The 20,011-nt window shown below is 37.1% G+C and overlaps 1 protein-coding gene across 1 annotated transcript in view; it reads left to right on the top strand.

The window, feature by feature from the left end:
• Positions 1–20,011, top strand: part of LOC126882125 (uncharacterized) — a 994,490-nt gene that overhangs the window by 853,434 nt on the left and 121,045 nt on the right. The window contains exon 5 of the mRNA XM_050646970.1: positions 5,683–5,831. Within this exon, the coding sequence (XP_050502927.1) occupies positions 5,683–5,831 (149 nt within the window). The remainder of the gene's footprint in view (positions 1–5,682; positions 5,832–20,011) is intronic.

Below are 20,011 nucleotides of genomic sequence, written 5' to 3'. Positions count from 1 at the left end.
CCTCGGGTGTCGGTGATCGGCGAACCCCAGGCCGCGGATTTTGCGTTGAAGTCGCCGAGTACTACACATCCGTTACTACTCTTTCCTCACCTCTTTCATTATTTCATTCATTTTCCATTCGAAGTTCGAAGTCATTCACTGGGGTATTTGGAGAAACAGCAAACGAGACACACTCTCTCCAGCCTTACACACAGGAAGCCCATGTGGGCTTCGATCTCTCTTACTCTTAACTTTGGATTCCAAATCCATACAGCGACGCGACCCGAGTCGTCGTCCACATACCAGCCACGATTCCTGACCAAGGTAGGGTTTGGTTCCGACGCCACGAGAATGTCAAACATTCCCTCAGCGGCGGAAGCAACGGCTAGATCGTGTGTCAATCTTGCCGTACCTACGTTGGTCTGGAGAACCCTCAACTCAGGATAACGATTTTTATTCGCCATTTCAGACAAAGAGCTCACATCTACCGCACCGCGTTCGCAGACCTACGCCTGGCCTCGTCAACCAAACGCCTGAACTTCGGGCACTCTCTACTCTGACCTCTATGACCTTCCACGTTACAGTTCGCGCACCACAATTTACTCCCATTGCATTATCTGGCGATGTGATCCTCCTCTCCGCATCTCCGACAACCCTTATGCTCGCTGTCTGCCTTACACTCCGCTCTTATGTGCCCAAATGCCTGGCATCTATGGCATCTCGCAATGGAGACCCTTTCCTTTACTAGACAGGATATTATTCCCACCCTCAGTCTCTCTCTCCGGATCAATCTCTCTGCTACGTAAAGTTCTACCTCTGCCCTGGCAATTTTGCCACTGTGTGACGGTCGAATGTCCTTCACCTCACATTCGCACTTTCTCCCTGCAAAGTCCTCTATCGCATTCATCACGTCTTCCTCCGTGGTTATCAAGTCCATTTCGATCAGGGAGATCATCTTTCTCGGCACTCCACCCTTCGCTACCGCTTTGGTAACAGAGATGTTGCCCAAGGAGACGATCCTCCTGACCTCCTCAGCCATCTCTCTTCCACCGTCCAATTCCAAAACCATGCCCTCATTTTTTGGTTTCCTCATTCGCTTTACCACTACATCTTTCCTCTTTCCCAGTCCCGTGCGAAGTCCTCGCACCATATCGGCAAAGGATTTATCCTTGGCTTTGCTTAGCACAACTACCCCGTTTTTGACAGCAAGTCTTCTCTCGCTCTCTTTCTCTCCGAACAAGGTCACCGTCAGGCTTCTGCCTCTCACTGCCCACTCCGACAGGTTGCGGGCTACCTCCATCCCCAAGGCTGTCGGGGCCCAAACATTTACGCTGCACCTTTCATCCTTCTCCATTTTTTCCGTCAACAATCTCATCGCTGACAGGAACTTGACAGCGTCTTGTTCCTCACCCTTGCCGAGGATGAGTTTGTGCGCGCGCCTTTCAGTAGACACTCGCTCACCCTCCTCGTTGTCGTGCTGGACCCTTACCAGAGTACGCCAATGAATTAGGTAAAACGTGTTTTTGTACCGTCTCGGACGATATAAAAGTCGGAACGAAAAGCCTAATTGATTATTATTCTTGGAGCGTTGATCGAAGAATAATAAACAACAACGAGGTATAAGAGGTGAGTTATCCCGACCATTTTCCGCCGTCGTCTTTGGTGTGTTGAACTAATTTCGATGGTTTTTCCTTTTACCTATCCTTATACGAGCGGTGACCGTGTTTCCCTACATGTCTTTTCCGATGGCGAGCTGAGCGAGATCTCCTCTCCTTGTCTGTCCGTTTCATATTAATAAATGTAATTCCTAATCCACGCCATCGTAGCTACTATTCATTCATGTACCAGATATCGTCACATCAACCCGAACCTAATGTTCGATACGTAGGTTATAAATATATTTTATCTACCCTATGTCATATTATGTTTAAGTTTTTAGTTTGTGAAAACTGTCATTATAGCAGTGGCGTAGCTGACAGGCCCGCAGAGCCCGCAAGGCGGGGGGGCCCCGACGTTAGGAGGGGCCCCTTAAAGCCATCAAGGTTAATACTTCTACTTTCTTCAAATTGGTGACCAAAACATATTTTCCTAATAAGCATCAAAATAGGGAATTTGGAAGGAAGTAATGAAGCGGGTAGTTGACGTAATTCTTACTCTGTACGGGTGCAATTTAGCATTTCATGGACATGTTGGTAGTTCAGATGAAAGTGAATCCCAAAAAGGCAATTTTTGTCGGTGGTTCGTTTACTAGCTAAATATGATCCTGTTTTAGCTTAATTAATCGATAAGAACAATAACTTAAAAACAAATTACTTGAGCCTCAAATACAAAACGAAGTTATAAATTAGCTAGCTTAAGACACTGAAAACAGATTGATTACTTAATTGAGTTAAAAAAGTTGTTTTTATTCAATAATTCTTGATACTACTCAAGATATTTCAAAACACTATCAGCTTAGTTTTATTTTCCAGTATGTAAAAATAAATTGCGATGAAAATAATTTACCCTCCAAAGCAGAAGTTGTTGAAAGTTTTTTGAGATTTATTCGCATATTAGACCAAAGTGCAGAAGGTCTTCTAAATGAAATTCTAAAATTTATACAATCAAAGCACCTTTCCGTACACAACTGCAGAGATAACGGGTATGATGGGGTAAGCTTCTGACATTGAAATACAGCCTTCAATATGATCATTGTGCATCCCATAATCTGAACTTAGTGTTGAATGATGAACCACCAAGATACCTAGACCCACATATTTTTGTGTAATACTATCTTGGTGGTTAAGCATGTACAAAAAAAAAAAGACCCACATATTTTTGTGTAATACTATCTTGGTGGTTAAGCATGTACATTGCACGTGAGTATAACCTAATATTTTTTTAACCCTAGTCAAAATTTCAACATCCTTGCCTTTTTTATCAGGTTATATTCATTTTAGGTAAGCACTGATGATAGGTAAACCAGTCGAAAACTAGTTATGTGAATTTGATGTGGCCCTTTTGAGGGTTTTTTAAATATACCTTTTATACAGGATTTATTGTTTTTTGTATCACATGGTATATAGTCCTGTCGCCAGTAGGGGTACAACGGCCTCCTTAATTCAGATGGACTTACCCAAGTTTTCTTTATGTATTTTGACCCGTAGAGCACGAATTTTTTGGGTAACAGTCGATCCGGATGTCGATAAGATTGTTATAAACCAAGAACTTGAGGAATCACATAACAGCGATTTTTCGCAAAACAAAACATGTTTTTGTATTCTTTGGGTCATTCTAAGCAAACAATTATTTTACAAGTTTTTTGGTAGGATGCATAGTTTTCGGCATAAACGGGGTTGAACTTTCAAAAAATCGAAAAATTGCAATTTTTGAACCCGAATAACTTTTGATTGAAAAATAAAATAGCAATTCTGCTTACCGAATTTGAAAGTTCAAGTAAAATTCTATCGGTTTTGATTATTTTCATTGCTAGAAATTAATTTTTTTATTGTTAAACAAAGCTATCAACACATAGTGATTGAATGATGTTTTCAATGCATTTCTAATTTGAAATTGAACGAGTAGGCGCGCATACAGAATTTTTACGTACATTACGTCCATTAAAACGCATGCATTGGGCCCGGGAAACACTATGTGTTTATACCTTTATTTAACAAATAAAAACTTATTTTTTAGCAATGCAAACAATCAAAACCGATAGAATTTGACTTGAACTTTCAAATCCATTAATCATAATTGCTGTTTTTTTTTTTGATCAAAAGTTATTCCGGTTCAAAAATTGCCCTTTTTCGATTTTTTGAAAGTTTAACCGCGTTTATCTCGAAAACTACGCGTCCTACGAAAAAACTTGTAAGACCATTTTTTGCTGAGAATCACCCAAAAAATACAAAAAAATATTTTGTTTTGCGAAAAATCGCTGCTATGTAATTCCTCAAGTTCTTTGTTTATAACAATCTTATCGACATCCGGATCAACTGTTACCCAAAAAATTCGTGTTCTACGGGTCAAAATACATAAAAAAAACTTGGGTAAGTCCATCTGAATTAAGGAGGCCGTTGTACCCCCCCTGGCGACAGGACTAATACATCCAACTACAGGAAAACCTTTTCCTTGTGGATTTTTAATTTTTAAGAGTTAAAATATTGAGAAATTATATTAGAAATATCAAACCATTATTACTCAAATCATCCGATCCAAATTTTATCCTCCTGAGCCTTTTTTTGAGCAATTTTGAGCAAATTTGAGCAATTATTGGTAGTTTTCACCCTTAAAAATGAAATGATAAAGGGTTGAAATACTCAATTATTATAGTTAGAGTATTATAAAACCGATATTTAATACATCTGAACAAATTTCACTTTTTTAAGCTTTTTTTATAAATTTTGGCAATGAGTGGTAGTTTTCACCGTTAAAAAATAAAAAGCTCCTGTCGGGCCAATATATATTTTGAAGTAGAGGGTAAGGTGAGCTTAATTCCAAATTTTCATGCAAATCCGTCCGTTCTGTAAAAATTGAGAGGTTTTGTCCTATTTTAAACTTCATTACTTGGACTATTATATTGATAATGACAAATATAAAATGTGGTCTACTGGCATTAATGATTTGTGAAATGGCTAAATTGTCAAAAAATGGTACAAAAAGTAAATTCCACGCCCTACTCTAAATACGGTTATTTCAATGAAACAATGACGCGTTACTTTTTAACATGTAACATAATAGTTATTTATGAAACAGTTCAGGAAGTATGCGTTTTGCGAACGCACGCGATGTTTAGAGCACGAGCGACAACGGAGCGAGTGCTATACATCGCGTAAGTTCGCAAAAAGTACTTCACGCACAGTTTCATACAATATTTTATCTACTCTCCGATAAACAAATAAAACAGTTGTAACTCTTCGTCACTGGAATTCATTTCTATTCTTCAATTTTTAGAACTTTGACATTTTAAAATTCTAACTTCTTTCAAACCACAAAACTGTCAAAACTTTTGTTGTAATTTATTGCTCACATGTCATCACCATGACAACGCGAAAGTTCAGGATATTTGATTATATGAAAGTGTGCCAAAAAACAGTGCGAAAAAGTAAATCCCATTTAAAATACATTGTTACTTTACGCACACTTTAAATCCTTCATGCACTGTTATCTATAATGACAGTTTTCACAAACTAAAAAGGTATACATAATATGACAGAGAAGATAATAGTTTTATGAAACAGTTCGTGAAGTATGCTTTTTGCGAACGCACGCGATGTTTAAACGCATCGTGTAAGTTCGCAAAAAGTACTTCACGCACAGTTTCATACAATCTTTTATCTACGATATCACATGTCATCACCATGACAACGCGAAAGTTAAGGATATTTGATTATATGAAAATGTGTCAAAAAACAGTGCGAAAAAGTAAATCCCATTTAAAGTACATTGTTACTTCACGCATACTTTAAATCCTTCACGCACTGCTATCTATAATGACAGTTTTCACAAACTAAAAACTTATACATAACATGAGATAGAGTAGATAGAACTTTTTATAACATAAAATAATTTAATTAGTTTTATTCCCTAAAGATGTATCCGTAGGTATAATCAAAAACAAGCTTTAATAATCCCTTCCTATATCCCTCTGCCTCGTTTTTCCTTTAGAAACCGTATCAATTTTCCGTATCCCATCTCTCATTGAATTTATTTGTATTTTTGCAGTTCCTTCGTGGGCGATGGGTCCCAAAGGATGTCTGTTGACGGAATTGCCTTCGTTGACTGTCCTATACATCCCCGAACAATCCTCTCTGGAGTTGACGTCCGACTGCGGTTTGGACGGAACCAAGAGAATAGCGTGCAAAGGGAATGCGGTAAGTTTAAAGATACAAACTTCTTCCCAGTAAATCGACAACTTACAAAGAAGGGAGCTCCTATGGGGGTTTAGAATCTTGATATCCTCACAAACAGCAACAAGTGTATCAAAGTATATACACGAGTATTTAAATTCTCACTAAAATTATTTTTTTCCTTTTTTTTTTTCTGACACTTCTTGCAATTGTTTCTATACTAATATTATACAGTATGCCCCTGTAAGTTGTATCCATATGGAAAACATTTTTATTATTAATTTAACGAAAAAAAGTTATTCTTCATAAAAAGCTCTGCATGGTCTAAAACCTAAGATTTCACCATCAAATATCTCAATTTTTTTCAATATTATACGAGGTGTGTCAAAAAGTTTGAAATTCACTCAAGAGTAAAGTAGCTTTATTTTTCACAATATTGAAAATTGCTATTATGAAAAGTTGTTTTGAATTAAAAACTATATTCTAGTATGCAATTATATCCTTCTAATTAAAAAATTTTTTTTTGAAAAATTATGGATAACTAACATTTTTTTTTCAGTCATTTCAATTCAGATAACTCTTTTATTATTAATTTTACGGTAAAAAAGGGATTCTTAATAAAAAGTTATGCATGGTCTAAAACCTAAAATACAACCATCTTATGTCAAATTTTATCAATTTTATACGAGGTATGTGAAAAAATATGAATTTCGCTCAAGAGTAAAATACGTTTATTTTTCACAATATCGAAAATTGTTATTATGAAAACTTATTTAGAATTAAAAACTATGTTTCAGTATGTAATTACATCCTTCTAATTAAAATATTTTAACTATAAAGGTACTTTACTTTTGATCTAAATTTATCTTTTTTGACATACCTCGTATAAAATTGATAAAATTTGATATAAGATAGTTGTATTTTAGGTTTTAGACCATCCAGAACTTTTTATTAAGAATCACTTATTTTCGTAAAATTAATACTAAAAGAGTCATCAGAATTGAAATAACTGAAAATAATGTTAGTTATCCACAATTTTTGTAAAAAAAAATTTTTTCATTTAGAAATCAAAAAATTTTGACAAAATTGGCAAAAAACAAAAAATTACCTACTAAAATCACTAGCCAGTTATGAATGAGTTTAGCGAACCGACTATAATAACAATTTTCATTTCATAACAAATTGAACAGTCCATTTATCATTAGGTACTCCCGTTAAAAGGGAGGCCGTATACTCGTATAAACCTTTTTAAAATTGTGAATACATTATTGCTTTCAAAATATACTCAAATTGTATTTTTGAACATCGTATTTATTTTATATAATAATTAAATTCACTATAAAATGTCATTGATATTTTATTAATACTTAATTTAAAATTTAGTTTGACATTTAGGGGGTAGAGGGGGCTCCTTAGCTGTGGTGAAAGCAACCTCTCTAAGAGAAGGAACTCTGAAATCAAACCCTGGTCCTCCAAGGTGGGGGTTAAGGCATCGGGCTAACTCCTCGGTACTTGTAAAAAAAAATGACTGAAGTGGGGTAGAGAGGACTCCTTAGCTGTGGAGAAAGCAACCTCTCTAAGAGAAGGAACTCTGAAATCAAACCCTGGTCCTCCAAGTTGGGGGTTAAGGCATCGGGCTAACTCCTCGATACTTGTAAAAACAAGCAAATGTTAAACGACCCAATAATCAGACTCGGATGAATGGACGGATCACTCGGCAACGAAAAAAGCGACGAAAAAGGACTATGAATTTTGGAACGTTCAAAGCCTCTCAAATAAAATGGATGAAGTTATATTAGAGCTAAAATACATGAAAATGGACATCGCAGTGGTGACAGAAACTAAGAGGAAAGGCCAAGGATCACAGAAGTTGGGCTACTATGATCATTTTTATAGTGGAGTTCCAAAACACATAAGAGCTCAACAAGGAATATCGATCTTCATACGCAGAACATTAAGAAAGCACATAACATCGTGGGAAGGAATAAATGAAAGAATGATAAAGGTCAACATGAACATATATATATATGGCTATAGAATAACTATTTTGGGAGTATATGGTGTAAACGAGGACGCACTGGTAGCTAACAAAGATGAGTTCTATGAACAGCTCAACGATGAAATCGTCAAAATAGGAAATGCCAGAGAAATTATATTATTAGGAGACCTAAATGGCAGAACAGGCAATAAAAAACAGGATGACGTAGTAGGCAGATACGGCGAGAAAGTACTCAACAATAATGGAACAAGAATAATTAACATCTGTAAACAGAACAATTTAAGAATTATGAACGGCTTCGTCCAGCGTAGATGCATTCATAAATATACTCGGACCCAACCTACTATGAACCAGAAAAGTATAATTGATTATCTTTTGATAAAACAACGGAGTCGAATGAAAATTAACGATGTAAGGGTTTATAGAGGAGCAACATGCGGCAGTGACCATCATCTTCTAAAAGCGGAAGTACTGTTCCCCGGAATGAAATCTCAAAAAAATCTAAATCCACGAGAACAAGGAGGAAACAAATTGGCACCAAAAAAGAAATACAACCTAGAAGGCTTACAACAAACAAGCATAAGAACGTTATACGAAAAGCGACTGGACGAGAAACTGAAAGGACAATATACATTTATAAATACGGAACATCTTCATACACATATAACACAATGTATACACGAAGCTGCATATGAGGCATTGGGGGAGTACAAAGACAACATAAGAAATAAACCATACTGGTGGGACTTAGAAATAGCCACCGAAATAGACGATAAGAGAGAAAAGTACCGGAAATATATGAGTACACAGAAAGATTCCGATAAGGTTTTATACAAAGAAGCACAAGCAAGAGTGCGGAAAAAAATCACACAGAAGAAAAACGAAACGTGGACAAACAAATGCAATCAACTTAACGCCTATATAGGGGGGACAAGAAACACAGAGAGCTGGAAATTCCTTAAAACGTTGAGAACAGATACCAAAAGGGATATAATAATACCGATTACTCTGGAAAAGTGGGATGGCTATTTCAAGCAGTTACTAGTAGAAAATAGAGAAGATTTTATTAAAAACGAAGATCACGAAAGTTTCAATGTAATTGTCAGTGGCTCACCGATTCGGTTAAGACTGGAAGAAGTACGAAATGCATGCAAATCCCTAAAAAATAGAAAAGCGTCAGGGCCTGGCGACATAGCACCAGAACTGCTCAAATACGGTAGCAACACCCTGTATGAATACCTAAGAGATCTATTTAATAGATGTATGAATGGCAAAGTCATACCAAAAGAATGGCAATTGTCTGTAATTTCTACAATACACAAGAAAGGCAGTAAAAATATATGCGATAATTACCGGGGAATATCTGTCACAAGCACCATCAGCAGAGTTTACGGAAAAATTATCAAAAATAAAATAGAGGAAGAGTACAAGGACTTAGAGGCCGAAGAGCAAGCCGGTTTCCGCGCTGGCAGATCCGCCACTGACCACCTATATTGTGTAACACAGTTAATAGACAAACAAATAGCCTACAATCAAGAACTGCATTTAGTGTACATAGACATAAAAAAAGCATGCGATACTGTACCACAAAGTGGACTTTGGGAAGCCCTCGAAAAAACTAACATCGGTCTGAACCTCGTTAAAGCTGTAAAAAATCTATACCAACATAATATAGCAAGGGTTAAGCTAGGCAAGGAAATCTCGTCAGGATTTGAAGTGAATAAGGGTCTTAAACAGGGCTGCTGTCTATCGCCGACACTATTTAAAATATATTTAGAGCAAGTTTTGAAATCCTGGAAAAGGAAATGTAAGAATATGGGTATACCGCTAAATGATGATAACATGCTATACACTCTATGTTTTGCGGATGATGTAACCCAATACTCTGGGTATTGGGATTTGGAAGAAAAAGAACTGATGAAAGAGGGGGAAAATAGAAGAGAAAAGATAAAATGAAGAACGGCTTAGCTCAGAGGAACCACTTCAACCTGACGGAGAGACACAAACTCTCAAGTGGGGATTCGGGCTAGCTTTATTGCACAGAATACTGGCTTTGAAATATGGAAACAAAGAAGGGATAAAATGAGACCTATTTAAAAAAAAATAATAGAAGGCAACTAGATAAAACCACTGGAGATAGATCAATATAAAAGGACGATAAAGAGAGAAGAAGAATGGGCGCCAACTCAACAATGGTTGAGATTTTTTTTTTGAAGTAATGAACAATAAGAAATAAGCTAAATAAATGACACTTAATACAATTTCCTGAAAAAAATTCAATAATTACCTTGTGCTGCTATAGTTACTGTTAGTAGGAACTGAAATAAAAGCAAAAAAATAGTAACAACAAATATATTCTTATTTATTTCAACAACATATATTATATATCAATACTTGACATATCTATATAAAACTGATTAACAGTAACAGTGAGTGGTGTTAAAGTAGAATACGACCTGACAGCCACTAACAAATAAAATATCACTGCTACTGCGCAAAGCCAAAAGGTACTAGGGAAAACAAAATCAAAGTCCGTGAGAAAGCTAGAGGGTCTTAACACTAAGGTTAGTTATGTAATCTAATAATCAATAGGACTGACAGGTGTCCAAACTACCTAAATGCCAGATCTGTGTGTAAATACTATGTTTACGCACAGACACTGGGAGATATATAAAGCTATCAAGAAAAAATGAGTACAATCAGATGCTCTTTATACAAATATTATTTGAAAATTTATAACATAAAACTTTTCCACTTTATTTAAAACCTCTACAAATAATGACCCCTTCCCTTAACAAAATTTTAGATTAATTTACTTTATTATTATTATTTACCATTACCTGGTTTATTCAGTTTAAAATATCAGTTTGTTAATCAAAACTCCCTTATTTACTACAAAAACTATATGTAGTATAGGTACTTAAATATGCATATAAAAGCTTACATTGGTTCTAAATACAAGAGAGCAAGAATCAATATATTTAGATAGATAAAACTTAACTTATCCAACAGAAGTTTCCACAAAAAAAAGGTCCTATAAGGGTGTTCCTTCAAGGCGCTACCAAAATCCAACGAATTTGGAAGTCTGTTGGGAAGAAAGCAAAAACGGCTGCTATGCTGGTGACGGTAAGGTTAGGTAATGGTGCTTGAGTTATCTTATTGTTATCCAAACCATTCCAAAAAAAAAACAAAAGGCGACTATAGCTTGTAACAACTATAGAATGTAGACGAACCTAAAATAAACATTTGAGAAATTTAGGCCCTCTCCGTATAATAATTGCAACAGCTAACATCCATCCTCACCGAACTCAAACAAAACATTACTGTCAAAAACATTAGGTAATAGTGCTAATTAGGTAAAAGTACTAATAAATATTAGAATAAACATTAGGTTATGCCTTGTCAAACTTGTCAATTTAGTCAGTGTCACTTCAAGATATTTTTGCGCTTGCGCGTATATAACGTTTCCCAAAGCTAGAACTTTTTATTGTACTTAGAAAAAAAAATGATACAAAAACTACCGGCTATTGAATACAAAAAATGATAGAAGGACATGACACTACGATTTTAATATGTTTGGTGACAAACAAAAAAAAATATGATGTACCTATATGTATTCCAAAAGCGATGTTATAAGAATTAATAATTTACTTATATTACCTGGGATATGATACGTAGTGAAACTACGTCCCTCACGGCAAATTCCACGTGGTATATTTTTACATTCTCTTATATCAATCGGCTTCCTAAATACCCTCTAGAGATTTACTGGTAACTTTTCTTGTTTGTTCAATGATGTTTATGTAGAATATTTAACTTCTATGCCATATTTTCCCCAGATTCGTCCACAATTATCAAAAATCACTACGTATCAATGGCGAGCTACCTGACCTACTGTCCGTATCGAAAATCGATCACATCGACAACGTGGGAACGAAAGCCCTCTTCTGGTAACAAGTCGTTCTAATTCCATCATGGGCGTCACGGAGGGGTATTATTCATCCAATTTTACTTGAATTAATTTAATTAGTAACGTGACTGCTACACTCTCCCTCATCTCAGGCAAAAAAAAAGGAAAACTTAAAAAGTTTCCTTTTTTTTTTTCTCCTGAGACCAACTAGTTTTAGGACCAACTGAGGAGGAATACGGTAAAGCCAAAACTTTGCGGTAGAAACCACAATGATGCTAAGCTCCATGGCTATCCATTTGCTGAGGATACCGGACCGAAATCAGTAACGAAGTCAGACATACAGTATGCAGACCACGCGAGATATATTTAATTATGCTTGCATAAATTATAGAACCGAGAAGGGATGTATAACTGACCGACATAAGTAACTGACTGACATAAGTTATTAAACGAGATAATGTACTTTATTTTAGTAAAACCAAAGATAAAAAAAACAAACAATTACGCGTTACCCACTTACATTTTAAATATAATTCTTTAATCTTATAGAGTAAGCCAACCATTCTCACTACTCATCACCTACATTCTCAAGTGTTAGTAAAACATCATTAAAACTATATTACGGTTGTTTATGAACAACCGCTAGTATACTACCAATAACCACTCAACATTCACCCTAAAACAAATCCTATCAATATACCCAACATTGACACTAGAGCGACCAGATTCTATTAATCACCCGAGAGTTCAATGAGAGCCTAATTTATTAGGACTAGTTGAAACTATATTACTAGAAACCTAAACATATATTATATGGTTCTGGAAATCAACATAGAAAATTCAAGGTAAAAGATAATCCATAACATCTACTCGCTTTCATAGCAGTAGGAAGACACAATAAGGTAAGAAGACCAGCAAGCCCACTATACTCATGGTATAGGGTATGCTAAAAAGGTAAAGATACTTGCAAGCCCATATCTACTCGTGGTAGAGGGTATGCACAAAAGGTAAAAGATAATAAATGTCCCAACTGTAATACCTAAACTGAACTATTGACGTGGTCCAATTCTTTACTCACGACAAGAACAGTGAAGGACAGATTAATAGGACTCTATAATCAAGATAAAGGTAAGAGGTATACTCAATCAAGATATAGATAAGCGATAAACTAATCAAGGTAAAAGGTACGAGATAAACTCAAGACAAAGGTAAAGATAAACTCAATTCAGGTAAAGGTAAAGATAAACTCACATCTACCTTCTCATATATAAGGTAGAAGGGCATCTACCAGCATAATGCTCAGTAGAGAGACAACTAAGGTAACTCACATACTCATACCCACTAATCCAAGCAAGTGGTAGAGAGACAGGTAACCAAACTTAAGGTAATATGATATGTTAAAACTCAAATCATTTTAAAAGATAATAACATAGGAGATGACAACCAAGTTAAACCGACTTACTTACTGCTGAATATCAGAACGATCCAATTCTATATGACACATTCTAATTTCAACCTAAGAGACATTCTAGGAACAACTTATAGGTATTAATATATGTTTATGAGCCAAGTGAAGTGCACAAGTCCAGGGTGATCAGTCCTGAACCCACGCTCAAACCCTGACGCAGTTAAGTGAAGGCATACGATCTATGGACATGGTTTCCGGAACCCACGCAGACCATAAATCACATACAATATTTTGTAAAAAGCTTTTCTAATTATCCCTATAAATACTTATTTAACTCAGAATTCAAGATGGGGAAAATTCCCATTATCCATCTTGTACTCCTATGATAGGCCGTTTGGACTTTCAAGTGACAACCACCAGCAAAATGAACAAGTCCATAAAACTAAGATATTAAACAGCATTAAGATAAGATAAAACAAGATACAAGGCACAACAAACAGATGTTAACCAGCAAAACAAAATAGACAGGTCTTAAATAGCAAACTGGTCCTCACAATTTAATCTTCGTCTGAAGATGAACCATCTGAATTATCAGACAAGTTATGTGGACCTACAGTCTTATCCTCAAGTAAATCTTTGACATGAAACCTTCCTAGTTTCTTGCCAGTGGAGGTTTCCTTCAACTCATAGATCAAAGGAGAAATAACCTTAATAACGGTGCAAGGTATGTATTTTTGACACAGCTTGGCAGATTGGAAATTTACTTTATCGGATTTAACAAAATTTTTCTTTAAAACGGAATCTCCAACTCTGAAAGATAAGGCTCGCTTTCTCAGGTCATAACGGCACTTATTTCTATCATAAGATGTCTTTAAACGTTTACGAATATCCACATAGATATCAGGAAGATGCTGAATATCTTCTAAGCGGTGTAACTTATCTGATATTGCAGGAAAATTAGTGGCATTATCTGAAATCTTACCAAAATAATCACCAGAAAGAGGAACATGACGACCAAACATTAAGTACGATGGAGGACATTTGGTTATTTCGTGAGAAGAAGTCCTGATAGCTTGTACTATAGAGTGGATATGGGTATCCCAAGCTCTCTGATCAGGAAATGAATATGATCTTAAAGCAGTCACGATTGATTTGTTAACTCTTTCAGTGTGATTAACTTGTGGGTGATAATTTGCATTGTACCAGATCTTTTGTACATTATATTTAGACAAGAGATCGCGAAAAGCCCTAGCTGTGAACTGGGGTCCATTATCGCAAGACACAATCTGTGGAACACCATAAATTAAGAAAACTTCATTCTCAAGATACTTAATAATCGCTGAAGTAGTCGCCTTAGACATGGTATGAACCAAAGGAAATTTTGTAAAATAATCGACAACTACTAAGGCATACTGAGAACCTTTATACGACCTAGGATAAGGACCAATAAGATCTAAAGATATAAGTTGGAATGGAAAATCGATTCGTCGATAACTACCCATTAAACCTGGTTGAGGAAGATTTGTCGGCTTACACGTAGCACAAATTTTGCATCGAGCGATATAGCCACGAATAGATTGACGCATCTTCGGCCAGTAATAAAGTTCAGATATACGACGGAAAGTTTTGTAGAAGCCAAAATGAGCTGCAGTAGGATGGTCATGAAAAGTGGCCAAAACCTCTGCTCTATTCGGAGTTGGAACGACTATCTTCCATTCCGATATTCCAGTAAGGGCATCCATAGAACTTAAAACATGCTTATACAACACACCATGCTCAACTTTAAAATCAGGAAATTTACCTGGAACATTCTGGACATCATACAACATTTTTCGATACCAGTCATCTGGTTGTAAAGTAGATAAATCTAACAAATTAATATCAAAAGTTCTAGAGAGTGCATCAGCGACTACTACACCTGCAGCCTTGCGATGAACGATTTTATAATCATATTGTGCCAATTTTAAAATCCACCTAGCCAAACGAGGAGATGGGTTCTTCATACTCTGTAACCACACTAGACTACTATGGTCAGTTATGACCGTAAAAGAACGACCTTCAAGAAAATATCTGAAATGTTCAATTCCCGTAATTATAGCTAACAACTCTTTCTCAGTTGTAGTATAATTTTTCTGGGCTTTATTTAATTTCCTACTGGTGTAAGCAATAGGGTGTTCTTCTCCATCGACAATTTGATAGAGTACACCACCAGATGCTGTGTTTGAACAGTCAGTCATCAAATAGAAAGGTTTGGTAAAGTCTGGGGCTACCATAACTGGGGAATTTGTGAGAGCCTCCTTGATTTTAATGAAAGCTTCATTAGCTTCAGGAGTCCACACAATATTTTGTCCCTTTTTCCTATTTTGAAGCAAATCAGTGATAGGGGACAACAAGGTAGAATAAGATTTAACGAACTTCTTATAATAACCCACCATTCCTAGCAATCGACGGACCTGAGTGGTATTTTTGGGCACGGGAAAATCACGAATAGCTGACACCTTGTCAGGGTCAGTATGAAGACCATGTGAATCTACAACATATCCTAAAAACTTAATAGAATCACGACAAAAGCTGCTTTTATCCAAGTTAATCGTCAAATTTGCATCTTTTAGACGCTGGAACAACTGCTGCAGTACAGAGATATGAGTTTCAAAATCAGGAGTAATGACTAGAATGTCATCAAGATAGTGTGACGAATTTCTAACTGAGGCCGGCCCTGCCCCTAGTAGTCAACAAACAACAGCGACACGTCATCGACGAGTATTGTCTCCGCTAATCCAGAAGTTTCCCCGATGATAGGCGTGGACCCGCCTCAGGCCTTCCTGACTGTTCTCGAAGCAGGGCCGTATCTATATAAGCGGATGATTTTTAAGCAGCAGGAGTCAGTTAATATATTCGACGCGATATATTGTTTTATTGTTTGATCGGGTTGCTGAAATGTATGTATTTTTAAAGTAGATTTGTAAATAAATTAAATGTTAGAAAGTGTAAAATAAATTAGATATTGTTGTTAAATAAGTGTTAATTGTAAGTGTTATAAATAAACAATTTCAAGTAAGTCGTTTATTTATTTAATAATAATTAAAAGTCAATTCGCGTAATATTTCCTAAAAACGTAACAAAATGGTGTCAGAAGTGGGATACTTGAAATACATAAATTTAACGTAAATTTTCGGTTTAAATAGAGTGTGGAACTTTTAAAAATAAATAAAATATAAATCGTAATAAATAAAGTGTGTGACAATGTCTTCACAACATAAGAAAATCACTGAATTGATCGTTAAGGAGCTCCGCAACCAGTTAGAAGAGAGAGACATGGACACTACTGGGAAAAAGGCTGATCTAGTCGAACGTCTAAAGAACGCTCTTCAAGAAGAGGGCCAAGATCCAGAAACCTATTTGTTTGAAGACAAGCATGCTGCTTTGATTTCGTCAATTACATCGTTAGAGAGCAAAGTTTCTAGTGAAATCTCCCAAGTTTCCTCGGATGTTTTGAAAGTTTCGACAGACATTACATCGTTAGAGAACAAAGTATCGACAGACATTACATCGCTAGAGAACAAAGTCTCGACAGACATTACATCGTTAGAACATAGAGTTTCTAGTGATATTCTGAAAGTTTCGGGTGATATTTCATCCCTTGAAAGCAAGATGACTGACAAGATCTCTAAAGTCACTTCGGATTTTGACGACAAGATATCGTCCATAAAATCTACTTTTGAAGAAAAGATCAAGGAAATAGAAACGAAAATGGAGGAAACGGAAAAAGTAGACAAAGGGATGGAACCCATCTTAACAGACATTAAAGATGATGAAACGAAATACAAATTGGAGCCACGGTTTATAGTTGAAGGGAGTGTAGGTCATGCTCGTGTTAAGGTGCCAAATTTCGACGGAAAGTCATCATGGAACAACTACATGAAACAGTTCGAATCGGCGGCCAGAGCGAACGGATGGTCCGAAAAAGAAAAAGCTGTAAACCTCACTATTGCTCTTCGAGGCGACGCTTTGGATGTCCTCCAGACCATAGCCGTAGAGGAGACAGATGACTTCGAGCAGCTGAAAAAGAGACTGAATATGCGATACGGACACGAACATTTAGAGCATGTCTATCAGTCGCAGTTTAAAAATCGAAGACAAAAGAAAGATGAAGCTCTTCAAGAATACGAGGTCGATATTGCCAGATTGGTACGATATGCATATCCAACAGCTCCCGAAGACATGATGGAAAAGTTGGCTGTTCAAACATTCATTGATGGCCTTCGTGATCATGAAATGCAAAGAACACTGCGATTAGCTCGTCACAAGACGCTGGTTGATGTCTTGTCTGCCGCCCTCGAATACGAATCAGCTACCCAGGCCTCTGGCGGGTACAGTAAAGTTAGGACTGTGAAAGAGGAAGAGGATGAAGACAAACTGGACCAGATTGTCAATATGATAAAGGGCATTTCATACAAGAAAACAAAGACCATAAGGTGCTGGAATTGTGGGGAAATGGGACACGTACGGAGTTCATGTAAGTACCCTAGGTACAATAACAGTCAAGAGACTCACCAGCAGGAAAACTAGAACGGGTCGGCCTTAGGGGGGCAGCTTCGACCCGCAACTTTTCCAAAGACCCTCTCATACTAATAGCTTCTTTGAAATGTCGTGAAGATAGTGTATATGTGGATGGAGAAATAAATGGTAAAAAGTATACATTGTTGGTGGATACCGGAGCGACCAGGACCATTATACGACCGTCAGTTTTAAACAGCCGTAAGAAACTCTTACCAACGAGGTTGCGACTGCGGACTGCCACAGGTGAAAACGCCAACACCCATGGAGAAATCCAGATACAATTAGGGATTGGAGCAGAAAAGTTCGTCCATACTGTCATAGTTGCAGACATCGAAGAAGATGTTATATTAGGAATGGACGTAATGAATTTGCATGGATTTCAATTGGATTTTAAGAATAGGGTAATCAAAGTTGGCAACGAGGAGGTATTTCTTCATCCACATGATGACAGAACTGTGCTAGCAGCCATTAAAGAAGATACAGTTGTGCCTGCGAGGAGTGAAACGATCATCGTAGCGCGGCTACAGGGAACTGTAGAAGAAGGAACGCCTGTTATGATGGAGCCATGGAACCACGACGAGGAGGTTGGCCGAGGAATCATAATTGGAAAGGAATTGGTTACTTCTGCTAAAGAAATTCCCGTGAGATTGATTAATGTCAATGACTACCCAGTGACCATCAAGAAGGAGACAAAAGTAGGAACTTGTGTACCCGTGACGTCCATAATCCGGCAGACGACAACATCAGATAATTCCAACGACAAGTTCGACCAAATGGTTGCAGTTGCAGGCCAATCTCTAAATCAAATGGAAAAAAGGAAATTAAGGGAATTTCTTAGGCAATATCGTGACATATTCGTACCGAAAGGAGGAAAGACAGGAAGAACGACAGTTGTCAAACATAAAATTGACACTGGTACCGCTAGGCCAATTCGTCAAACAGCTCGACGATTACCACAGGCGAAGAGAGAGGAAGCTGAAAGGATTGTTCAAGAAATGAAGAAAGACGGGGTGATAGAAACTTCTACGAGCCCATGGGTCTCTCCGGTGGTCCTGGTCAAGAAGAAAGATGGAACTACGAGGTTCTGTGTGGACTACCGTTTGTTGAACAATGTTACCAAGAAAGATAGTTATCCTCTGCCTCGGATCGACGACACGTTGGACACATTAGCTGGAAGTAAATTGTTTTCTACGTTGGACTTGAAGTCTGGATATTGGCAGGTAGAAATGGATCCAGTGGACAAAGAGAAGACGGCCTTTACGACAGGATCTGGATTATGGGAATTCAAAGTTATGCCGTTTGGACTCTGTAACGCTCCTGCGACATTTGAGAGGCTTATGGAAAATGTGTTGAGAGGGTTATCTTGGAAAACGTGCCTGGTGTATTTAGACGACATAATCGTTTTGGGAGAGACGTTTGAAGACCACCTGAAGAATTTAGAAGACGTCTTTAATCGACTTAAAGCTGCCCAGTTAATGTTAAATCCCAAGAAATGCCAGTTATTTCAAAGAAAAGTCAATTATTTAGGTCATATAGTCAGCAAAGAAGGAGTGGCCGTGGATAAAGGAAAAATCGATTCCATTAAGGAATGGCCTGAACCAACTGATAAACATCAAGTGAGAAGTTTTCTGGGACTATGTACTTACTACCGGAGGTTCATTAAGAAGTTTGCAGATATCGCTAAGCCATTAACGCGACTTACAGAGGAAGCAAGAGATTATTGTTGGGATGGAGACTGCCAAACGGCCTTTGAAACTTTGAAGAGGCATTTAATTACAGCGCCAATATTAGGGTATCCACTACCAGAAGGAGAGTTCATCTTAGATACGGATGCAAGTAATGTGGGAATTGGAGGAGTGCTGTCTCAGATCCAAGGAGAACAGGAACGAGTCCTTGGATATTTTAGTAAAGTGCTTTCAAAACCTGAACGAAATTATTGCGTCACGAGAAGAGAACTTCTAGCAGTAGTAAAATCAGTGGAACACTTCTATCAATACCTCTACGGAAGGAAGTTTCTAATCCGAACCGACCATGCCGCCCTTAAATGGTTAATGCAGTTTAAGAATCCAGAGGGTCAGATAGCCAGATGGATTGAACGACTTCAAGAATATGATTTCAAGATCGAGCATCGGGCCGGAGTTAGCCACAGAAACGCTGATTCTCTATCTAGAAGACCGTGTCCAGCAGAATGTTCCCATTGCAACAAAACAGAGTAAAAGGAAGCAGCAGTACTAAGAACAACAGTGGTCAACGACGAGTGGACGCCTACCAAGATCAAGGAAGAACAAGAAAAAGATCCAGTTTTACAGAAGATTCGAAAATGGAAA

Source organism: Diabrotica virgifera, chromosome 3 (genome assembly GCF_917563875.1).
Source record: "Diabrotica virgifera virgifera chromosome 3, PGI_DIABVI_V3a".
NCBI lineage: Eukaryota > Metazoa > Arthropoda > Insecta > Coleoptera > Chrysomelidae > Diabrotica > Diabrotica virgifera.
This window is presented reverse-complemented; position numbering and strand designations above follow the sequence as displayed.